This window comes from Oryzias latipes, chromosome 18, assembly GCF_053564925.1.
Source record: "Oryzias latipes strain Hd-rR chromosome 18, Olatipes_Hd-rR_3.1".
In the NCBI taxonomy this organism is placed as follows: domain Eukaryota; kingdom Metazoa; phylum Chordata; class Actinopteri; order Beloniformes; family Adrianichthyidae; genus Oryzias; species Oryzias latipes.
In genome coordinates this window covers 4726639-4752779 of record NC_136254.1, presented here as the reverse complement: position 1 = coordinate 4752779, position 26141 = coordinate 4726639, and the positions used below count along the sequence as shown (strand labels likewise).

The window sequence follows — 26141 nt, the reverse complement described above, 5'->3', positions numbered from 1 at the left end:
TGATCAATTCACCAGAGAAGAAAGGAGTGTCTGGAATGTGAGCTGATTTAATTATGAAAAAAGAACTTCCTGTGACTACAGCAGAAAATAACAGAATATATTGTCAACTACTATCCTTGGGACCTGTAGGTATTTCACTCCCCATGTAACCAGGGGTCCCCAAATCCAGGCCTGGAGGGCCGGTGTCCTACATGTTTTTTTTCAACCGAGCTGCCATTGAAGATCCTTATTGGCTAAACACACCTGATCCAGGTAATCAGCAGCAGATAAGGCAGGAAAACCAGCAGGAGGCCGGCCCTCCAGGCCTGGAGGGTCGGATATTTAGAAACTCATGAGCTGATAATAATCCTACCAATAATGAAGCTAAAAGGACTCAGACTGACTGACAGATGTTTCTGCTCTAAACATGAACTCTGTTATTTCTGGAGTTCCAGGAAAACTGCCTCAGTTCTTCCCTCATATTATTCCCACTTTTCTTCATCACATTTCACTCAAACTCTGGAATGAAGACAAAAGAATCAGGAGGTTTTTATTGTCACATGATCAGAAACCACTTTTCTCTGAAGAACAGAGACATGAAAACACAAATCTTCAATCCAAAGTTGTCAAATGAAGCAGAAAGAAAACAAAGTTGTAAATGTTCTTCTTTCCACAAACACAATCTTCTCCTTCAGCTTCTTCTCTTGTCGTTTCTGTGGAGAACAAACCAGAGAAAGTCTGGGATTGTGACCTCACTGATTCCATTTGTGCTGCAGCTTCCTTCAGTTCCCATGACAACAACACAAAAACATGTGTGTGAAATTTGAATTCAAAGAAACCAAAAGAAAACAGATTTGACTCCCAAAAGTTTGACATTCATGTTCAAAAATGTCTCCAATCCACATTCTAGAGATTTTCATTTCTCTCTATTTCTGACTACAAACATTTCTCCACAGAATCTGAACAGTTCAAACGTTTAGTTCTAAATGATCCAAAGCAGAGAAATCACTGAAAACAAACATTTCACTTCTTTCAGGAACTATTTCACTTTACACAACTCTGCTGTGTCTCCAAACCAATCCAACCACAGTCCAGCATGGAGCGGCTGAGTGAAAGTGGTCTGGACTCTGTGGAGGAGAGTCCTGCTTTCAGAGACGCTGTAGAAGGACAGAACACCTGCTCTGTGATCCAGGTACACTCCTACTCTGGAGGAAACAGGAGCTGAGATGGAAGTTTTTATGCTGTTGTGGAAAAATGAGAACCTGTCTGGATAACAAACTAATGTCCAAGATTTATTATTATAACCAAATCTACTTTCACTTCCAGATCTGCTGATGTTCTTGTATGCGACTGCTACACTAACATTGTTTCCTCTCCTCTCCACCTCCCAGTAACAACGTCCAGTCAGACTCTCTCTACTCAGAACCAGACTATAATCAGTAAATCTGTCTGGATGATCAGAAACAGACTGAGGTTTTTCCATCACTGTCACCTTTCTGTTCTCCTCTGACAGTAACAGATTTCTGTTTGCTGTGTTTGGATCCAGTGTGATTTGACATGAATATCCGAGGAAGTCAGCTCTGCTCTTTGGTTCTGGTTCTGACAGTAAAACGTCCACATGAGAGACTGTCAGTGAGATGTTTGTCCATTCCTCTCTCAGAATGTCCTGCAGTTTGTCTCTGAGCTCTGACACAGCTGCTGTCACATCCTCAAAGTATGTCAGAGGACGGACATGGATGCTGGCTGAGGGGGTGGACTCACTGAGTGGTGGCAGTGAGGGGTAGTTGAGCAGAAAGTGGCTGTGATCCTCTGTGAGGCAGAGCTGCTTCAGCTCAGCGTCTCTCCTCTTCAGCTCAGCCATGTCCTGCTCCAGCTCCTCCTGAAGACCTTTGACTCGCCTCACTTCAGTTTGCTGCTGGGATCTGATCTGCTGCTCCACATCACGGCTTCTTTTCTGGAGGAGACGGATCATCTCAGTGAAGATCTTCTCACTGTCCTCCACGCTTTGATCAGCAGAGTGATTGATGGCCTCCACCTCCTGTTGAAGCAGCTTCACCTCTTTCTCTCTGTCCTGGATTCTCTGCTGGATTTGTTGCTGACTCTCCTCCAGCTCTCTCTGCTTCTCAGTCCTTTCTGCTGCAGCTGAGACTGTGTCGTGGCCTCTATGTTCATCCACAGAGCAGAGATAACAGATGCTCTTCTGATCAGTGCGACAGAACATCTTCATCACCTCATCATGACGGGAGCAGATGTTCTCCTGCAGGTTCTTGGAGGGTTCCACCAGCTTGTGTTTCTTCAATGCAGCTGCTATCAAATGAGGCTGAAGGTGTTCCTCACAGTAAGAGGCCGGACAGCTCAAGCAGGACTTGATGGCTTTCAGTTTTCTTCCAGTGCAGACGTCACAGACCACATCTTCAGGTCCAGCATAGCAGAGACCAGCAGGAGCAGCTTGGAGTCCGGTCTTCTTCAGCTGCTCCACTAAAGCTGCTAACATGACATTTTTCCCCAGAACAGGCCTCGGTGTGAAGGTCTTCCTGCACTGAGGACAGCTGTGGACTTTCTCCTCTGCATCCCACAATCCTTGAAGACACTTCATGCAGTAGCTGTGTCCACAGGGAATAGTCACCGGATCCTTCAGCAGATCCAGACAGATGGAACAGCAGAAGCTTTGTTCATCCAGATCCACTCCTTTCTGCGCCATTTCTCCTCTCAGACACACAGACTGTGAGAGTTTCACTTCCTCAGAAACCGGTTTGACTCTGATCCTCCAATCAGATGGTTTCACTGTGAGTTCAGCCAATCAGCTTCTTTCTTCTCTTCCTGTTGGTGACGCCCATCATGACAGAGGAGGAGCTGCAGATGAGAAAGAGGAGTCCTGATCTGTTAACCCTTTAAGAAAGAGAAAAACTACAGACAACAGATAGAGGGACTCTTTAGGAACAACAACACCCCCCCACCCCCCCAGCATCTGGAGGGGAATCAGTACTCTGACTCCAACAGAACCACCACACAGTCACTTTGGGGTCAGTATTCAGGGGTGTGGTTGTCACTTGGGGGCATGACTTTCATTTTTCAGAGCCGGGGGGGCTAACAGGCAGCCCTTGACAGGCAGACCTTGAGCTGCAGGCTCTCTGCCTTTTATCACATTTTCTTTCACAACCATAGCGTGAAAGTCTTACATTTTCTCCAAAATGTTCAGAGCGGCCCTAATGTGTTGTTGTGAGACTTTAGTAAAGAGGATCTAGGAGACAACAGCATGAGGACGGTACGGAGAGAGATGAGGACGTGAAAGAAGCCACTCCATTTGATCCTCTAATGTCAGCAAAGCCGTGCAGATATCGCTGAAATATGTCATCTCCCTGACTGGAACATTGCTGAGCGGGTATCGAGGAATATGAGTCATTTCCATGGATCAGCCAATGAGCGTTTAGATCCCGCCCACTTTCACTGATTGACAGACAGAGACATTCTCCTGAAAAAGCTCCTCATGAAGTAAATCAGTCATTTTGAAAAACAGCAACATGAAATAAAAACAAAGAGAAAAAAAAAAAAAGACCCAAATCTGGCAACCCATTTCATAGCACTTCCGTACCAACGTGCGCTCAAAATGTGGTGCAAAAGAATGTTGCCTGCATTTAAATGACCCCCCCCCCTCAACACACCTGAACCAATCTGGCAATCCAAATAATGACGTTACACCACCCTTAGCAACGATTTGTCAACATCATTGGGTCTGAGCCTGACACTGTGCATTTACAATAAAGTTGGGGAGAAAAAAAAACAAGCGCATTTTGTCACATTGATCAAAGTAACAAGAGAAATTTATGCCACAGAGACTTTATCCATCAGGAGCTGAAAAAAGATGAAGAACTTCAACACCAATCACAAGGTAAGTTATTTTTACATTATCCAGTATTTCGGTGGAGCTGCGCAATTTACGTAAAATACTAATCGATATAAGGTAAAGTTTGCACATAAACGACCAAGTTTGTCGTAATTAATTTCCAATGGAAAATTCAAAAATAATTCTGATACCCAAGTATCTAAGATGAGGTCAGACATGACCTCCAAAAACGGCGGAGAGCAGAGAAAAGTAAATAATGATGATGATGGTATGATGGCTGATAAATGTTTGAACTCACATTATGGTTTTGTTATGCCAACACATATTAGTGCGTTCTGAATTTTCCGGTTTATGTCAGTAAAAAAACTGCTGTTACTCTGTACAGCAGGTCAGGTAGTCTGACTTTTTCAACAATGAATGTGTCTTAAAATCTTGTATTGGCATGAAATATGGAAAATGAAAACTGCCAAATACAAAAAGGAAATTAAGCTTTTCATTAATAAATGACAAACAAGACAAATGTATTAGTTTTAAAATTATGAACATACAAAATAATAGAGAAGTGTATAAATGCTTATATTTCCATTTATACTCAAATTAGTGTTCACATTTATTATTTATAAATGAGTACATTTATTTGTATTTAGCAGTTTTGGTTTTACATAATGATGATGTTTTTCCACAGTTTCTTCTGCTCTCAAAAAGTATCAAAAAGTGCTGGAGGTGGTGCAGCGTCCACATCCCAAGATGTTCCTCACATCACTGAAGATGTGATTTCAGGTCATTTTAATGGCTTGTAAATTAATTAAAAAAAAAAAAAAACAGTGTCTGCATTATCCCCTTTTTATAAACAGCAGCTGAAGAGAATGGAGTCCCAAACTGTTCATATAAATAAATAAATAAATAAATATGACCTTGGGCAAATATACAATCAACCAATAAATCTCTCAAATATATAAAAAAATTACGGAATTGTGAAAAACCTGCACACAGCCACCCCCCCCCCACCCCCCCCCCACCCCCCCCCACACACACACACACACACCTTTCCAACATTCTGCTTCCAGCATCACAGCAACTGTTCTGTAGATTTGATTGGACTGTTGGACTTTTCCCTGTTTGCTGTTGAAGTTCTGTTTCTGATGCTCCAGAGGCTCCAAGAGAGGCGTGTCTGGAAGAGGAACCAACTGGATCCAAAATTCCTCCAACCTCAAATCCAATTGGTCCAGCTGAATGACCAACCACACTCTCTGATCCAGTAAGAATGGATTTGGTGCAAAGAGGTCCTTCTCAGACGGATAAAGACTCTGACTTTCCATAATCACCCTCATTGAGCTGTTGTGTTCTTTATTTTGAATTGTTCTATTAATATTTGATTTTCTATTAAGTTTTAATAAGTTGGAGTTTTGTGAATTTCATTTGTTAATGAAGTTGAACTTGCACAACAGAGCAGTCACGTGACGCGTCATTCTCCGCAGTATGCACTGCAGGGCAAATAACTTTAAATTCTAAATTTGATCGTTAAAGTGTTTGTAGCGACTTAGTCATTTTGATAGTAGGCTAATATAGCTAATATAGACACACATTGCATGTGTTGCCTTATTATAAGGCTTAAAATGGGCTTACAGTAGCAGTAGATAGTGGCGGTTGGTGAAAAACCTTTAAACAATCAAAACAGAACAATTAAACAGTTTAGTATATTTAAATCAAACATAAGGTAAACCAGGTGAAGAAATTTAGATTAAAAACTAAACCAACACTTTGTAACCAAGAAAATTAAAACCAACAACTGAGTTACATTGTAGGAAACAAAGTACAATATTTTACTAATAATTATATCCTTTTTCAGGCCAACAAGTATGTACCATCTTCAATACAAACCTTTGCATGACATTGTATAACACTGATTTTTTTCTCTTTCCTTCAACAATCCAACAATGTGACATATTCAAAAAGCATTGAGTTTACCAGCAGCTCTTTAAAGTCCAAGTCTCACTCACTCAGTGGTTTGAGTTCAGCGTCCAGGTTGATAGAGAAGCTTCCGTCCTCCAGCTCAGATCTTACATATGGCGGTGAAACGCCGTCTGAAGTGTTCCCAGCTCACGCGCTGATTGCCTTCATTGAGTTCAGCTGGTAACGGCGCGCGTGCATCGTCCTCCGTGCTGAGCGCACGCAGGCTGCTGCGCGCTCATGTGAGAGGCGCTGCACGCTCCAGGACACAGCGAGGCTATGGAGAGATATTTCTGCCACCATGTTTTTAAATGTCTTAACGGTCTTGCGCCTTCTTATTTATCAGATCTTTTAGTAAGATATGAACCCTCGCGGACCCTGAGATCCTCTGGCACTGGTCTGTTAACCATTCCAACTGTAAAAACTAAAACCTATGGTGAAGCTGCATTTCAGCACTATGGTCCCCGCTTATGGAACAGTCTGCCAGAGGGCCTGAGAGCCGCAGAGAGCATTGATACTTTTAAAAAAAAGCTCAAGACCCATCTTTTTAACCTGGCTTTTAGCTAATTTTTATTTATTATTTATTTATTTTACTACTTTTATTTATTTATTGTTATTTATCTATATGTATTTTCTATTTTTATTTTATTTCTTTATCCATTTTATCTTGTTTTATGAACTTGAACCTGATTTTTAACGTGTTATTTTAATTTACCTTATTTCAATGTTTTATCGTTTTTATCAATATGTTTACTTTTTGATTCTCAATTTTTATTCATTTCTATTTCCGGTGCTTCCTCAGCTAGAACCTCTCCCTCTGGGACGGCTGCTGTTCAGCCACTGCGGCTCTGGGTGGGGACCTGCATCACCGCTTAGCTGTGGTGGAGTGGTCCCCGCCTGTGATGTTGCATTTGGCTGTCTATGCGGCTGTTCACAGGGGGGGAGGTTCCAATTACCGGTACTAGCGTTTCCCGCATCATGTTTTTGTGCTCAGCATGTTTTACAGCCTATTTTTCATTGTCATTTTCCATCAGTTAGAGAGTGGGAGGTGTGAAAGGCGTGGGGGGCTAGGTACGGGGAGGGGGGCCCTATTATTTATTTATTTATTTATTAATGCTTGCTTGTTTTTATATTTTGTTGTTTTAATGTAAAGCACTTTGTGTTATATTTTTATATGAAAAGTGCTTTATAAATAAAGTTTGATTTGATTTGATTTGATGTTGCACACAAAACTTTCTAAGTTGCAAATTAAAATGATAAATATTGGCTTTTCAATTATTTTTTAGTTTGCTTTCGATTCTTTTTTTTGCTTTCGAAAACTCTTTTTTTCGTTTGCAAAACATGTTTCCGCATGCATTGTGTTTAATCTCCCTTTTTTTCTATCTTTGATTTCGCTAAATTAAGTTTCAGTTTGACGTGACACAGCCGCCTAAAAAAATAAGACCCATTACATCAGAAAATCTCAACTAATTAAAGAATATAATATGGGAGGTATAAAGACGACTGATTTTTAATCAATGGTTGGAACCTTTAGACTAAAATGGTTAAAGGACTTTATGGCTAATTCTGACTCAATATGGTTTCATATTCCCAAAAACATCTTCAATAAAGTTGGTGGATTAGATTTGTTGCTGAGATGTAACTTTGAAATTTCCAAACTTCCTATAAAGATTTCAGAATTTCACAAACAAGTACTTTTCCACTGGAAAATGATATTTAGTCACAATTTCACCCCTCAGTGCGCCCCCCTGTGGAACAACAGAGTAATTACCACAAACAGGAAGACAATGTTTCATCAGAATTGGTTTGACCACAAGATCATTTTTGTAAGTGATATTCTTGATTCAAATGGAGAAATTCTTCAGTTAAGAGACTTCAAAAGTAAATATGATATTGAATGATCAACCAAGGAATTTCAGAAAACCTGCAGAGAAATTCCAATTGCTTTAAAACTTTTAGTAGAAAATACAATATGTTCAACTTAAACTACCAAATTTAGTAATCGGAGGAATAAAACTTAGTGAAAAAAATGTGTTAATAAATACCTAAACAAATCCTTTAAAGATAAATTATACCATGACTTTAATAGAAAAGTGAAATATAAAATAACTGACACACCTGTCACATCAATTATGGAAATTCATAAAATGGCCAGTGGTCCCCAAAATTAAAGAAATGTATTTCAAAATTATAAACAGTAATTACCCATCAACAGAGACATTGAGAAGTAGATTTGGCTTTGAGGTTGATCCGTGTGATTTCTGTCATGTAGCCCCAGAAACAACCAGACAGCTGTTTGTTTTCATGTCCAGTGATCCAAAGATTCAGGCAAGAATTTCATAACTGGCTTAGTCCAAAAAATGAACAACATACAATTCACAGAAAAAGACTTTTTGTTTTATAACAGTAAGTTGCCAAAAGAGACGACAAAATGAGAGAACATCCTCCTGATTTGGGGAAAATATCATATTCATAATTCATTATTCATTATTATTCATATTCACTATTGTTTAATTTTATCAATAAATGTTGAAATATGAAGAAAAAAATGTTTCATGAATACTTTTTTTAATTTGCACAATTGCTGACGAGTTCTAAAACACAAGACACTGTGAAAATTAATATAAAAGTTAAAAATGCTTCTTCTGTTAAATACACTGAGTCTCCTTTGGTGAGCCGTCATTCTTTTGCTTATTAAACACTTACAGCATAAAATAATATGTGCTTAAAATCTTTTATTGTTTTGTTTTAACAAACAGATCTTAAAGAAAATCAAACTTTTTACGAATATTTTGCTCCAGAAGATTCCCAGATCACACACAGGCCTGTGGATTCAGCAGATAAACTTTACAGTTTCAGGAGATCCTCAGCCATAAATTCACAAATCTGACTTAATAAAAATTAACCAATGCTAAAAAAAGAAAGTATGAATTATAGTTAAAATGATTTTTTTATTAATGAAACGTCTTCATCCAAAAAGACATAATTGAGGGTAAAAAGTGCTGGTTTAGTTTCTGAGCCTCGGTAGAAGACACCATGTTAGATAAATACAGAGATTTGATTGGTTAGAATCTGGACCAATCAGCAGCTGTTTGATGGCGGCTTTGTCACACTTTGTCACATTTGTCAGTCTGGGATTTCACAGAAGATTTACTGCAACTCAGTAACATTTATTGGTTTTACTGTCAGTCAAAGATCATGTTGATCAGTCCTCTGGAGAAGCCAGAACCACCTGGAGCTGAACCCACTTAAAACAGTGGAGATGACAGTGGACTTCAGGAGGAACACCACCACCACTCCCCCCCCACTCACAATTCTCAACAGCACTGTCCCCTCAACAGACTCACACAGGTTCCTGGGGTCCACCATCTCACGGGACCTTAAGTGGACCGCTCACATTGACTTGGTCCGGAAAAAGGCTCAGCAGAGGTTGTACTTCCTGCGACAACTCAGGAAGTTCAACCTGCCTCAGGAGCTGCTGACCATCTTCTACACGGCAATAATCCAGTCTGTCCTTACCGCATCCATCACGGTCTGGTTTGGATCAGATACCAGACACGACAGGAACAGACTACAGAGAATCATCAGATCTGCTGAGAGGATTATTGGTTCCAGCCTTCCCCCCATTCAGGATCTGTACCTATCCAGAGCCAGGAAGCGGGCTGGCAGGATCGTAAAAGACCCCTCTCATCCTGGACACTGCCTTTTCAGCCTCCTCCCGTCAGGACGGCGCTTTAGGACAATGCGAACCAAACCACTCGCCACAAAGACAGCTACTTGTTGAGATGACAGCCCCTAAACCTACTAATATGATGGAATCAACCTGGATGAATGAGAGTCTTCATAGACAGAAGCTAAATGTTGTTGTTGGCACGGATTAGCCTAATCCTAACCCTTCTTCTGGGTCTGTTCAACCAGGAATAAAGCTCTGGCCAACATATTTAGAAACTCATGAGCTGATAATAATCCTACCAATAATGAAGCTAAAAGGACTCAGACTGACTGACAGATGTTTCTGCTCTAAACATGAACTCTGTCATTTCTGGAGTTCCAGGAAAACTGCCTCAGTTCTTCCCTCATATTATTCCCACTTTTCTTCATCACATTTCACTCAAACTCTGGAATGAAGACAAAAGAATCAGGAGGTTTTTATTGTCACATGATCAGAAACAACTTTTTTCTGAAGAACAGACATGAAAACACAAATCTTCAATCCAAAGTTGTCAAATGAAGCAGAAAGAAAACAAAGTTGTAAATGTTCTTCTTTCCACAAACACAATCTTCTCCTTCAGCTTCTTCTCTTGTCGTTTCTGTGGAGAACAAACCAGAGAAAGTCTGGGATTGTGACCTCACTGATTCCATTTGTGTTGCAGCTTCCTTCAGTTCCCATGACAACAACACAAAAACATGTGTGTGAAATTTGAATTCAAAGAAACCAAAAGAAAACAGATTTGACTCCCAAAAGTTTGACATTCATGTTCCAAAATGTCTCCAATCCACATTCTAGAGATTTTCATTTCTCTCTATTTCTGACTACAAACATTTCTCCACAGAATCTGAACAGTTCAAACGTTTAGTTCTAAATGATCCAAAGCAGAGAAATCACTGAAAACAAACATTTCACTTCTTTCAGGAACTATTTCACTTTACACAACTCTGCTGTGGATCCAACAACATTAACCAATTGTCTCTGTGACCCGGATTTGTTCAAGAAAGGAAACTGAACAACAAGAATGATCAATTTATTATTGTCTCAATGAATATAAGACAAATATGATAAGATTTATGATTCCTAAGCTTGCTACTTTGCCATATGATTCATCGGACACAGAGCTATTACTAGCTTAGCTGCAGAACTCTTTGCTTGTCCTGCTGGCATTCGGGCAGCTGGCTGGTCGGTAGACAGACAGCCAACTGATATTGAAGTTAGGGTCGAATATAGGAATAATAATATTCAGGACTTGTCTTTCATTAACATACTCTTTAGCAGTCGCTTTACATTCGAAGGCTAGCAGGCTACATGCTAACTAACTAGCCGATCATTTATCCTGTTATTTACGTCATAGATTTACAGCAGATACATTCACATTTGTGTGTGTGACTCATTACATTTCATTGAAGACACCGAGGATGTTTAGAGATCAGACTTATTTTTTTTAATAGCACAAAAGCATCTGTAATCACGTTCATTCACATTCACATCCTGGTACGCTCTCCGTCCATCTTGCTGCAAAAGCCGCTACTTCCGTGTCTCTGTGAGCATTCAATAGGGGTACAAATAAAAGCAAGAAGGATCGATCTATTATTGCATCGATGAAAATGAGAAAAATATCATAAGATTAGGCTGGCTGCTTCGCCTACCGGCCTTAACTCATAGCATCACAAACATGGGCTGTGTCCGAATTCCTACTCTAATCCCTAACTACTAAAACCCTATATAGTGCAGCACTATAAAGTTCTCTGGATTTTATAAGCAATTCGGACACCCATGCTCACTACTTTTCTCTTTCAGGTCTTGTTCATTTGGCGCTTGACAAGAAAACAAACTGGCGCATTACCGCCACTGTCTGGAGGTGAACTACTTATACTTTCTCCTCTGCATCCCACAATCCTTGAAGACACTTCATGCAGTAGCTGTGTCCACAGGGAATAGCCACCGGATCCTAATACAGATTAGGACGAAACCAATACTCCAAAGTAAAAAAAATACATATATAAACATTTTACGAAGACCATTTATGAATCTGTGTTCTGATGATGGAAAATGTGACTGATTTATAAATAATAAAATGACAGATGCATTGGTGTGGATTTAATGTATTTGTTCAGAAATAAAGCGGCAAGTTACTAGTCCATCATGGCAATGTTTATATTTATTTTGGCGCCACTGAACCCTTTACTGTCTCGTGCGAGGAGGCATTCTTTCTATTCCACTTACTTGTTCTTACTGAAAATGGCGCATATTAATCTGGCCGTTCTCCTGTTGGCAATAATTGGATTGTTTTTTGTGAGATCAGTCCAAAAACAAGTTGATATGCTGCACAGGGCCGCAAGGAGGAGGACAAGGCGTCTCACAGCAGCAAGGACAAGCCGACGTCTCATATTCAGAAGATTTCCTCTGGCTGCCTTAGCCAGACATGAACAACTTGAGATAAACTTTAGCATTTGGGGGGTACGCCATCTACTGGGCAAGAATTTAACATTCTTTTTTAACATTGAAGTACAAGTTGTATAGTCTAAATCCATGTAACACTATTATGAGTTCAGAGAAAGTCATGTATTTTTTCTTCAGAGTCAAACCATATCAGCCTTCAACACAAAGTATTCTATAGCAGTTTATTTAGAAAAAAGATTTACAGCACACTTGTTTTATCCAAAAATACTTTCATTATTAAAAATTAATATGAAAACCCAAAAACCCAGCCAAAATAACATGAGATTTTCCACCATTGAAAAATACTTTATAAACTAAAATGTAAGACATCAAAATAAATAGAAACATTCAAAAAGTGAGATTTAATTTCCAAGATGAAATAATGTTCTATTTTACAGGGTCTTCCACGTCGTGGCCCCCCTATGCTGACGGTCAGTCTGACACAATACCGGATTTTCGGTTGACCCGCAGGACGATCGAGCATCTGGTGGAGCAGCTTCGGGTTCCTCACACTCCTCACACGTTGTCCACAGGATGGCAGACCGCATCCTTCAGCTGATGCACAGGGTCATCCGGCTTCCCAGTAGTAATGAACTGCCGTTAGTCGCCTCTGGTTTTTAGCAGCTCGCTGGGTCTGCTGCCTTCCAAAAGGTCATGGGGAGCATTGATGGCTGCCACAAAAGAAGCAAGGCCCCAAAAGAAAATGCAGCTTCTTACTTTAACAGGAAGTTTTTTTATTCCATTCAGATGCAGGCTTTTTGTGACTCGAATGCCAAATTTTTAGACATTTTTGTAGGCTATCCTGGATCAGTCCATGATTCACGGGTTCTGCACAACAGCCCAATTTACACAAATAAAACATACCCACCTGAAGGATACATGGTGGGAGATGGTGGGTATCCCTGCATTGCTCATCCCATCACGCTGTTGACACCCAAAAGCAGTGCTTCTCAAATAGTGGGGCGCGCCGATGCGATGCCAGGGGGGGCGCGCAGTAATGGCGGTTTTAGGTACAGGTAATACGGGCAATTGTCCATAGCGCAAATTTCTCCACTTGGAAAAAACTCTGTGCCAATATTGATTTCCTATTATCTGTTCTATCACAGTTTACAGCCTGAAACCTGTGAACTGCCGTCCCTGCAGCCCCGCGCTCCCGTCTCGTGTCACACGCGGCTGCAAAGGGAGGGGTGGTGTGGGCTCAGTCTGTCAGGTGGAACGGGGCACGCGGAGCACTGCCTGGATTACGCAACACCAGGATGATTGCATGCCTTTAAATGACTCAGCTCATGCTAATAATGTCATTCTTTATGAACTAATTCGGACACAGGCATGGATGTAGGGCTGAAACGATTCGAGTTACTCGATTACAAAAATTCCTCGAGGCAAAAACTCTGCCTCGAAGCCTCGATAAATTCCTGTGACGCGCACTATAAGCGCGGCGCAGGGATTTGATTGCGTCACATGGACCTTTTATTCACACGGACCTTTAGAATTTAGTTTTTTTTTTTTTTTTTTTTTTTTTTAACTTGTCCTGTCCAACAGCTAGGCAAACAGATGAGAGCTGAGGGCCTCTTGTGTTGGACATATTTTATTTTAACAAGAGGGGTTATTCATCTTCAGACAAACCAAAGGTATGTCTGAATAAACCCCTTTTGTAATTGAGGCCAAACTTTATTAATTTCAATCATGTTTGAAAATCTTTGGTGTTGGACCGGACGGAAAATGAAAGAGGGGAAGAAGAGAGAGGGACGTTAGAGAGAGGGGGGGGTAGGAGGGTGATAATAGGAGGGGAAGGGGGGTAAGACCATGAAGCAGCATAGAGCAGACAGGTTTACTGGTTGTTTATCGTTACGGTACGGTTCAAATGTAGTACAAAAAGGGCGGGGCCTGTTCACACACACTCAAATATTATCAACACACCTGCTAGCCGCAAAAATGTCCACATGTCAACATGCACACAAAACAGATAGTGTTCACGAACGCATACCTATGCCTTTAAACCAACTAGTGTGAAATCTTTCATTCATTCAATCATGCAAACTATTAGTGCAAAGGTGAGCTAACACCTGTGCTCAGGTGAGTGTTTATGTTCTTCTAAAATGGATGGTGGAATGTGAAAAGAAGGAGGAGGAGCGCCCAGCCACCCCCACACCCATACCCCCGCCGCAGCAGCAGCGGCAGCCGGAATTCCCCCAACGCCACACGGGAACAGGCAGGGAACAACCGCCCCCCGGGCGACCAAGACCGCCACCCAGGCCAGGGCCAGCCGGACCGCCGCGAGGCCCCCAGAGCCAGAGAGCAGGGAGGCGCAGAGGGAAAGAGAGCGCCGCCCCAGCCCAGCCAGGAAAGCAGCCCCCCGCCGCGCCGGAAGAGCCCAACGCAGGGCCCCACCGGAGAGGGACGCCCACAGCCCCAGACGAGCACCCCACCACCACCCAGGAGTTCCGGGCATCCCCCCGCCCCGACCCCAGGTACGAGCCAGGACCCCCCAAGGGAGACCCGCTCCGCACTCCAGGCAGCCACCCACCCGGCCCACGGTTGGTCCAGGTAGGAGCAAGGCAGGGGCCCGCCGCCCCCGCCCAGGAGGGGGGAACCCCGGGGAAAAAAGGGCGGCCCACAAGGGATGTTATAAATATGGCCCGACCAGGCTCGGCCATGTTGGAAGTTTGGCGGGGCCCAGCGCCCAGGGGCAAGGACCAGGACCCACCCCCCAGGGACACGAACACCCCCGGCTCAGGTGTAATATGAACCCCCCCACCGTGCGGAGAGAGCACCGCCGGGCCCAGGGAGCCGGCACCCAAGGGACACGGCCGCCATCGCCAAGGGGCCCGCACCCCCCACCAGGGAAGGGGTAGGGGACAGATGGACCCAGGTCCCACCTTCCTTGTAAAATGTGTGTGCGTGTATGGGTGTTTGAGAGGGTGTTTGTGTGCATGTGTGTGTGTTTATGTTTGAATGTATATATTGAAGGGGGAGGGGTGTGTGTACTAAGGGGGGTGCAGTTAAAATTGGCGAGTAGGGCACTAAGGGGACATCTCCTGATTACTCACAGTGATGTCCCCTCACCCTCCACACCAAGGGGCCCTAAATGTCTAAGGTGCGGTTAAAATTGGCGGGTAGGGTGCCAGGAGGACATCTGCTGCTTGCTTGCAGTGATGTCCAAGCACCCCCCCTACCAAGGACCCTACATGTCTAAGGTGCAAATAAAACCGAAAGAGGGGGGGCCCACTCCATACGGCAACCATAGGAGGGGGGCCACTCCCAAGTAGCCCCCCCCCAAGGCGCATCGCAGGCTAGACCCCCCACCCCCTCACCCTAATATGAGGTTATATAAGGAAGGGGGTAAGTTGGGGACAGCTGGAAGACTGTCCCCCGGTGGTCAAACAGCCGTCCCCCAGCCCACCCCCAGCAAAGGGGCCAGGGCCACCCAGCCCAGGGGCCCACCCCCGGAGGCGCCGACACCCCAGGCCCGGCACCACCCACCCCACACAGAGAGAGAGGAGCCAGAAAGCGTCGCCCCCCCCCGGAGCAAGCCCAGGCCCCCACCCCCAGACGCCGGCCCTAGAAGAGCTCTGGTCAGGCCTCGACGGGACCGAGGAGGCCAACCGGCCGAGGCAACCACTGATTGCCTCAGCGGAGACCCCGACCCGCTAGCCCCCCCGACCCGTACTAATAATGGGCCCCCCCTCCCCCCCAGAACGCCCCCCCACAGGACAGGGCCGACAAGCCCCCCACCCCACCCCACCCCAGACCCCGCAGCCGAAGCGGGTGACACCCAGAGCGACCGGGGGCCCCGAGAGGGTTGTCCCGTCCCGCCCCAGAGCCAGGGAAGGGCCGATCCCAGCCCCAGGTGCAGATGGGCAGCCCATCCGGCGCCGCTGGGCCCCCCCCACCCGAGCAGGGCCCCCCGCCAACCCCCCCCAGCACAGGCAAAGGGACCACCCCCCCAAGCCAAGCCAGACCACCACCCCACCCCCCCACCACGCACCCCCACACCCAAGCCCAGAGGACCACGCAGCGCCCCAGCCCGCCCCACCCAGGCACCGGACCCGACCCCCCGACCAACGGAGCCCCCCACCGCCCCCGCCAGGCACCGGAAGCCCCGACCCCCACCCCAAACCACGGCAGAAGGGCAAGGAGCAGCGATGACCAACCCCCCCACCCCCTAAGTCATGGAGTCAACCACAGGAGACCAGAGAGACTGAATTCTTTCAAAGTTACTTGAGCTTTGGGCTGACATTTTTTCCAAGCTGATATGATCAAACAGCAGATTTCTGTGTTGACTTATGTTTATATTTTTCTTGTTTTTCCAATTTATTAAAATAGTTTTTTTGGCAATACAAAGAGTTATGAAAATGATAGAAGCTAATCCTTCTTCTATATCGATGGCACTCATGTCACCAAGCACACAAAGTGACGGTGAGGCAGTGATTGAAACCTTAAGCCAGACTGATAAATCGGCACATACCTGCTGCCAGAGAGCCTGGACAGGAGTGCAGAACCACAGTGCGTGCATGTAGCTGTCGGGTAGATTATTATCACAGTGCTCGCAAATGTCTGAGTTACTGAGACCCATCTTGAACATCCTCTGTCCAGTGTAGTAAATTCTGTGAAGAGTTTTGAGATGGATTAGCTGCAGATTTGGCAGACTTTTAGAATTTAGTTGGCGCGATGGCGGAGAATAGGTCTAAAAATAAACGGCAGAAATTTTCTGAAGTGTGGGATCATTACACACTCAGTAAAGACGAGAACAAGGTGCAGTGTCTCTACTGCAAAATAGAGCTGGCATACCACAACAGCACATCTTCCATGCTTCAGCATCTGAACAGAAGACATCCACTCTATGCTGTTTCACCAAGCATCGCTGATACAAGGTAAGTTAACGTAGTCTAAGCCTATTGATGTTCGCTGATTTTAATCCCATACTGCATATGTAGCGATGTTGTGATGCGGTTTGACTAGATATGATGTTTAACTTTGATGACGTTTTAAAGTAGTAAACGTTACTATCACATTCAATTGCAAGAGAGTAGCCTAAAAAAAAGAAGCCCTTCACACACACACAAACACACGCACCCACGCACACACACACACACGTCAGACCAATTGCAGCAATGCATCACATATGCTTAAACTTTTATGTAGCCACGCAACAATAATTTCAGCATGCATTCACTGTATGCATCGGGACGTGATGGAGGAACAAATATTGTATTGCAGTCTTTGCGAGACCTTGTTTGTATGTCACGTCTGCCAAATAGTTACAGACAACAACAAAAAATGTAACTCCCCAGCCTGTTGGTTTTTAATAAAGACTCGGAGTACTCATTTTTCAGTTAAAATGCACGGAACAAAAAGTGCGTCAGCATTTACTGCGTGTTCAACGGCAAGTCACATTACAGCTCTTCTTCAGCGTTAAACTACCAGAATAGATTATGCTTAGAGCTCCACCTAGTAGTTATATTATAACATATTAAAGGAGAAATTCACGTATGAGATGGCTTTATAACTCACTTGCATACTATAACTTATAGTATATGTAATATGTATAACTTATAACAGCTTTAACTGAAATAGTTAAAGCTTAATGTAACTATTAAGTTTAATGTAACTCTGTTAAGTGTATTTTTCCAACACGGCCTGCTTCTCCAAATCGAATCGTACTTTTGGGGAGGACGTTATAATCAGCCTAATGGTAAATGCTGCAGGTGTAGAAATCTACATAAAACAGATATTTACTTTGATATCGGGGTTAGAATACAGCATGAAAGCTGTTGTGCATATTCATAAATTAAATGGCTTTTCCTCTTTTTCTCCCTCTCAGCTCTTCACAACGGAGTATGGACAGCTTTGTTCGCCCAGCTCAGTCATGCACTGTTCAAGAGGCCGCCATTTTTACAGAGAGCATTTTGAAAATGCTTGTGACCGATATGAGGCCACTGTACATGGTGGAGGACAAGGGATTTAGAGACATGATCTCAACTTTCAGTTCTAAATACAGCCTGCCATCAAGAACATATTTCACACAACTGATGGAGAAGAAACACAGAGACATTACAGATAAATTGAAAGCTGTCCTAAAGCAAACAGAGTGTGTTTCCCTGACAACTGACATTTGAACCAGTGTGGCAACAGAGGCCTACCTGGGGTTGACACGCCACTTCTTGGGGAAAGATTGGGAGATGAAGTCCCTCTCCCTAACCACAATGCCCCTAGAAGAGAGACACACTGCAGCCAACATTGCAGACTGGCTAGAGGAGACAACTGCCCAATTTGAGATTCCACTTGAAAAGGTAAAGGCAGTTGTCCATGACAATGGCGCCAATGTGGTGGCAGCAGCAAGAATTCTTAGAGAGGCATGGGTGGGCTTCTGTGAGATGTGCAGGGCATACTTTAAATTTAGTTGTGCAGAGCACACTCAAAAACAATAAAACAATTGCTAGTTGTGTGGGTTCTGCTAGGTGCCTAGTGGAACACTTCAAAAAGAGTGAACTGGCCTGCACTAAGCTCAAAGAAAAACAACAGCAGATGGGAAAGCCACCACACATGTTGATAGAGGATGTCAGTACCCGGTGGAACAGTACGTATCACATGTTATCAAGACTCCTGGAACAGCGATGGCCTGTGACTGCAGTTCTCTCCGATCCAGCAGTCAATCCAAGAGGTAAACACCACTACCTGGATCTAAAGCCAGAGCAGTGGCACATCAGTGAGGAGTTGACACAGGTCCTTGGGCCATTTGAAGGAGCTCCAGAATGTTTTAGTGGAGAAAAGTATTTCACCCTCTCTGTCCTTCCACAGCTGGTCCAAAACCTTAAAAAGTCCACACTGAATGCAGAACCTGAAACTGCACCAGTGAAGGCATTTCAGGCTTCTGCTGTAGAGCAGATTATGGAGAGGTGGGAAGGGCTGTATCAATTTCTACCTGAATCTGGTGCTCCCAACCCTGTCCTTCTGGCTGCTGCTTTGGACCCCAGGTTTAGAAAACTGAAGTTCTTGCCTGCTGAAGAAGTGTTAAAGGTTCAAACTAGTATTCAATCAATGGCACTAGCTGCCAGAAAGGACTCAAAACAAACACATGTAACGGTAGAGAAAGCCACTGCCACCACATCAGCTACACACACTAAAGGTAGATCACATCAGAAAAGTATCCTGGGATCATCAGAGGATGAGGATGAAAGAGAGGATCATGATGAGGACGAGCAGATGAGCAGAGCGGTGCAGAGGGAGGTCTTGGAGTATTTTGGTGAACAGCCTATTTCCAAGAAGGAGAATCCACTGCCATGGTGGAGAATAAATGAGGCAAGATATCCAACCTTGGCACAGCTGGCAAAGTCTTTCTTGGGGATCCCAGCAACATCAACACCCTCAGAGCGCCTGTTCTCTGCTGCTGGGAACATTGCCTCAAAACGCAGGGCAAGCCTGAGTGCTGAGCATGTGGATATGTTGACGTTTCTCCATTGCAACTATAAGCCGTTGTAGAATCAATCTGAAATCTTTCTCTCTCACATTCACACACGTACATTTTGATGTTTGATTTGAGATTACAGCTCATTTATAATTGTTTATAATTGTTTTTACATATTTTTTATACATTGTGTACCTGTTTGGCTTGATATTATATTCATGTTTTGTTCTCAAGTTAACTAAACTAAATTTGCAGAAGGTGCAATCCTTTTTTGTAATGTTGTGTATTAAGAAGGCAAAAACTAAGTTTATATTCATATTAGTTTTACAGTACATGTTACAGTAAGTTCACTTAACTGTACATTGTTCTATAATTGTTGGCAATGCCAACTTGGCACTTAACTTTTGGAGCCAAACTTTTGGACTTGGAAATAAATACCTCTGTTGAGAAATAAAAGCCAAATGCTTGTTCATTTTACAGCCACATCATTTTTGTTATGCATGATTTGTTTTGGTTGTTCAAAAACACAAATCGTTTTATCCGATTTATCGATCAATTAAGTGCTCGATTAATCGATTAAAAAAAAGAATCGATAGCTGCAGCCCAAGATGGATGTGAGCAATATCCCAAGATGCATCACGCATACCCAAGATGCATTTCAATCAGCCAGTCATTAGTCTTGTTACACCTCAATTACAGGGACACGGTAATTGGCCAAAATGCATCTTGGGTATGTGTGATGCATGACGGGATATTGCTCAGCCATGTTTGTAATGGGAGGCAGGAATGCCAGTTTAGTTTAGTTTGTTTTGTTCAAGTTTAGTATTATTCTAATGCCTTTTATGTATTCATGATCCCTTTTTGATTGTATGTTTACTTTACAATTACCGGTCCAAAGCCCATTGAGACGTCTGTAGTTTGAAATTGCGCTAAATAAAAAAAACAATTATTGAATTAGGGAATTTATACCCTGATTGCCGTCTTCTTGTGCCTTTTACAAGTTTCCATGTGCATGTAATAGGGAGTTAATACCTTTTATATGGCCTCACAGACCCGGATAAAGTATGTGTGGCCGACTTATCCTTGGACGCACTTAAAATGCGTGCGGGCAGTGGAGCGATGTGCATCGTTTCTGCATGCATTACGAGCGACCAATGTGAAGTTCCACCAGTTTGTGTGTTTGAATGTACGTAAATAAATGCAATTAACTGCCTTTAGGATATGTACAATCCATTTTCTTTAGGAAAAAGCTCCCTTTTATTTATGGCTACAGGAGAAAAGGGCAGACTGAGCAAAGCTGCTGACTAACAGTTTTATTCTACAGTCTCTTGGAAATAAAGTTTAACTGTACCTGTCATTTATTGATCAAAGGTTTGTTCTATTGAAAATTATATAACAATGTAAAATATATAATTTCACACCTAGGTTGCACAGACATTGTGTAATAACCGTTTTGCATTTATGCTCATTCTCACACAACTCAAGGAGTGTATAGTCTCAGGTGGGTTGAACATGGAAAGTAAAACCCCTGACCCCATGCTAGACATGTGAGTTTTCTCCGGGCCTTCCTGCCACTGTCCAAAAACATGCTTAATAGGTAAACTGGTCACTCTAAAGTGTCCATAAGTGTGATGTGAGAGTGTATGGGTGTATGATTTGGGTCCTGCAACAGGCTGGCAAACTGTCCAGGATGTTCCCTGCCTTCACCCACAAGTGGCAGGGATAAGCTCCAGAACCCCCATGACCCCAAAAGAATGAAACTGAATAGAAGATGAAGGAATGTAATGCTACAGTCATATAGCATTATAGACATACAAATATAGATAAAACATAGAAAAAAAACAAAAACAGCAGACACTGCGATTTATTGTTCCTGAAAACATACATACACCTTTAATTTTTGTCTGTCCATAATTTCCAAACAAAAGGCCTCAAAGTCACTGAACAGAAAAAGTGAAAAGCTCCCTCACCATTAAAACATCTGGCAGGGAACATCTTCCTTTAAAGGACTGCAACTTGCACCATTTGGCTGTTTCAATGGTGCCGTGTAGTGAAGCATATTCTTCCTGCAAAGAAAAAGGTCATTCTTAGAGTAGATACTGGAGATGGCAACAAATGTTGAGTTCAGAAGGATCCATACATTCCTTCCTGTCCCACTGCTGGTTGTCATGTCACCTTCCCCTACAAAGACAATAGAATGAAAAGATAGAAAATACACTAATAAGAGATCCTGGACATCCCATCTCCTAAACTTTTATAATTATGGTAAATACAATATTATACTATATTTGAAGGGGCATCTCAGGTCACCCAAATAATTTATCAGACGCTGAAGGCATGCAGAGAAAGACTGTATGTGTCCAACAGCTCTAGCTGCAATAGTACCTTCTGAGATGGATTCAGATCGCATCTTTTTAGTGAAGCATCATCCTGAAGTGACAGAGGGGGAGAAGAAACAACAACCACCACCACCACCACCACCACCACCACCACCACAGGCCCTAAGTAAGTAAGTGGCAAATTACCGGAAGGTGCTCCATCGGGTTTGCTGATATTGGTGGGAACCAACAAGTGGCAGTGACATGACTGTTAGCAGCAAAAACATGCTCCACTCTCTGTAATGGACAAAGTGTGATTGTCACTTAACTTAAATTCCTTGAAAGACCTTAATTACCATCTCAATGACCTTGAGACAACTGTTGAGGATCTAATAGAGTACATAACACAAGGGTTGTACATTAAAACACTAATATTTTTATATGAATAATTATCACAGCGTATTCTCTATGCCTACCATCCCATCAACATCCCGTTCTAAACCCAAACTCCAAAAGTTAGAACGAGTCAAAATCGTGTTGTCCACCATTGCAATGTGGTCTCTTGGACTCTTGCGCTTTTCCAGGACCTGGTTCAACTAGTGGAGGAAAAAAAGAACTCTTCAAAAGCTATAACCTGTGTAAGTTATAACCAGAATAGAACTTTTAAAAATTTCTAATTCATCACAGAATGTCAAGAAAATTTTCAAGGGCACTGCAAAACTCAACATATTTTCTCACATAAACAGACAAAATAAAAATAAAAAGAATAATCACAAATGATTAAAGTGAAGTCTGTAACACACTCAGGACGGGGTTACAATAAAAAGCCTCCATTAGTACGTGGCTATTTGTTGGAAAGCTTGCCAACGTGTTGGAGGCGTGTGTGGATGTTAACCGCAGGTAAACTAACATTTGTTCCTGTTCCTCAACAAGTTTCTAACCCCAGTATGCAATGTCAGGTAACAAGCCATGGATACTGGTGACATCCTTCTGCTCATTTATGGTGTTTACTAAAAATATCAATGAAATGGAAATTAGTTCTTAAATTTCAATTTTTCTGTTCAATATGTAAATGGCAATTACTGACACTCCGGCAGTCCAGCAAGCTCAGGCACAAGCGCAAGTTTCCTTAGAGCGTCTGTTTCGTCTTTGCTGTTGCCTTGATGGAAAACATTTAAAGCAAAATGCTGTGAGGATGCGGTGAGAGGGTGTCCATCCTTGTCAGCTGGCATCTGTGAACATCTCAGCCACGGCATGTTTACAAAAACCTTGCCCTCTGAGACCTGCTGGATGTTCTGTGGAGTTGGATCCAGCAACCTTCCATGGAAAGGTCCAAAAATTCCTGGCTGCCTGCGGTTAGCATGCAATGCCAGTCCCCGCGCTTCATAGTCATAGACTAAAACATTAGGGAAGTGCTTCCATGACAGCAACATGTCAACAAAGTCACGTGGACTCTCCGCTCAAAGGTTAAACTTAACTGAGTACCCAACTCCACACGGACAAGTGATCACAGCCCATCCACCTGTAAGATAACAGACCAAATATATCATGTTTACATCAGTTGTCCAATGGAACAGGTAAAAAAAATAAAATGGCATTCCTACTATGTAGAGAAACTTATTACCATCATAACTGAAAGTAGTAAAGGAAAATTTGAAGATCAAATAAGCTTTTCTTCAACATACCAGAGGCACCCCAAACCTTCTCAAACACCTTGTTGTAGTTGGACCTATTAGACATCTTCTCCCACAGTTTAAGGACAAAATCCATTTTGGAGCCTTTGCTGTCTACACTAAAATGTTTGCAAAGTGCCCTCACTTCCTGCACCTGTGTTGAAAAGACAGTAATTATTTAAGAATCTGCTAAATACATCATGATCATTTTTGGTCAGCAGGTGGATTTTGCACATATTAATTTACCTCTAAGTTAAGAAGTTCATCAGATAGACGCTCCTTGTTAATCTGGTCATATTCCTCTTTGTTACATTCCTTGGCTATTTTAATTTTTCATATTCAGGACTGATCTAGACTGGTGTGTGGGCCAATCCATGGTGACCAGTGATGATAGCTTGGGGGCAGAATGAAAGGGTTCGTCCTACTAACTTTGGGATCAAATGGGATGAGTATTAGTGATTATTTCTCCATTTGTAGCACCAACAATGCAGAAAACATGACACTTGTTGTGTATTTACACTGTTGTGTATTTAAACTTCTTACCTGGGATCAAACCACGTCTTACCATCTCTCTGGCCACAGCATCCCAAAAGTCCACTATGTCAACATTACCATCATCATAATCATCCGGGTGGCTTTGGATTTCCCTCACTGTTAAACAGTATTATTATTTATTATATTAATATATTATATTATTAACTTAGAGATGAGCACGTTTTAAATGATCATGTATAAGGGAATATAACAGCTTAATTAACTCACCTGGCAAACTGAAGACACCTTTTTTGTGAAGATCCATTCCAACGACAGCTGGACTGTATCCACATGATACGCACGCCAACGTGTATTCATGTTTTGTGAGTGCCTCAAAGTGAAGATAGGCATGAAGTACCCTCTCCTTGCTGGGAAAGGACACCCTCTCTGTGGTCTCGATGATTTCTATGACTTTACCGACAGCCGTGTGTGTCTGAAATAAATTAACATGACAGGGGTGATATGATTCTATTTCATATTAAACAGTTTTATTCAATTAACATTTTTCCAAGCATGCAAATAATCAGAATATATAATCACCTGTAAAGCATTTCTCATCATGAGGCACAGGTAAAGACAAGATTACGTGGTCAGTTGTGGGTGCCATCCTCCCACCGCTGGTATTGATATATCATACCACACCTGAGACATTACTTTCTGTGTGTTGATACACCTAAAACAGAAACAATACACTATTGTTATTGGTTATATGCAATTTCCAATTAATTAAGACTCATGTACTGAAACACACCCAAGATGACAAGATGATGGATGGACCTGTAACAGTACTTACCTTCAACTACACCTGTGCTTGTCAGGATCCTGGCTTTTGAGGTTATGATTTGGGTATTCACACTCGACGCATTTAGTTTCTGCTGGGATTAGGCATTTTGGAAAGCTGTCGTGTGTTCTCCCATCTCTAGACTGTTCAATGAGAGCCTTGGGTAGTTCTGCTGGAAGCTTTTTGTATGTCAAAAGGTAGTTGAGCATTTTTAAAATAGACTTGTCATTTGGTGGATAACTGAATGTGCTGCTGCTTGAATCTTTGCTGGAATCCTGAGATTGGTCAGGTAACTCTGCCTCAGTACTTTTCACCTTCTGAAACAACCCCCCCCCCCCATTTGTGACAGAGGTGCCTTTTTGCAATGGCTTTATGGTTTCAGGACTGTCTTGCTTTAGAGCATGAACAATGCCAGCTGTTTTTTTTTGTCATATGCAACAATCACCCCAATCTACCATAATATGGGATTTTTGGGTCAAAGACAGATATGAATTTTTGATGGTGGACCACCCACAGACAGCTGCACCGAAAGGGGCACACCCTCAGCATCTGCCTTTTTTTTTGTTAACAGTGCAACAGACTGGCCTTCCACTCTTCCCCAAACCACTTCTGCTCTACCATGCTTTCCAAGGTCTCCTCAGATAGAGGGACATGTTGGTTGTCAGCTCGTGGGCAGTACTGTAAAGATCTGACATGGTGGCACTCACAGGATAGCATTCTGTGGGCAAAGTCCCTATTGAGCTGGCACTGGTCAACCTCATACACAATTTTATGACTCACCCCCCAGGATTTCTTCACAACATGTACAGGCTTTGATAGACCACAGAATGATTTCTCAACAGCCAACACCATTTTTTACATCCACACATTGACTGGGTAAAAATCTTTCTTGGGAAACTGATTCAAAATGCTGTGTGTGTTTCCTCCTGCAATGCATTGTGAAGTTTCTTTTTTAAATCCAATTTGCAATGAGGACAAGTAATTGTTTGCATCTTACATCTTTCCTTTAATTGTTTTTGCTGCGATGGGGGCTCTGAGGGCTGTGGTGGTGGCGGAAGGTGCTGTGATGGAGTCACTGTTCTGGCCTCTGGTTTCCATCTAGGCGTTTCTTCTTGATCCCAAATGCTTTAAAAACTGATCTATTGACCAATGTTGCTGGACAATAGCAACAGTGAAAGTGCGATGTACGTCGGCATCCTAAGCCACATTTGATGACTGAATTCTAAATGGAGGAATGACGGGAAAATATTTACTTCTGTCTTACACTCTTTGCATTCATAAGCCTAAGGACGACGCTGAAGTTGAATCAGAAACTGTGTTTAATGTATTATTTACTATCTACATTATAATTTAATCCAGGTTTGAGCACTTCAGGTCTTGTGGTTTTATAACAATTACCGGGAGCCAACTTCAACGTCCTGCAAAACGCTCAAGAATTAGATTTTAATTTACAAAATCCAGGGCAGTACAGATAGTCCTGAACTAAAGTTTTTAGGGATT

General features: G+C 42.7%; 1 protein-coding gene across 1 annotated transcript in view; it reads right to left on the bottom strand.

The window, feature by feature from the left end:
- Positions 1 to 504: 504 nt before the first annotated feature.
- The window catches only part of LOC144987340 (tripartite motif-containing protein 16-like), a 57968-nt gene continuing 32331 nt past the window's right edge, over positions 505 to 26141 (bottom strand). Inside the window, exon 2 of the mRNA XM_078936679.1 lies at positions 505 to 2868. Within this exon, the coding sequence (XP_078792805.1) occupies positions 1019 to 2680 (1662 nt within the window). The 5' untranslated portion in view covers positions 2681 to 2868 and the 3' untranslated portion in view covers positions 505 to 1018. The remainder of the gene's footprint in view (positions 2869 to 26141) is intronic.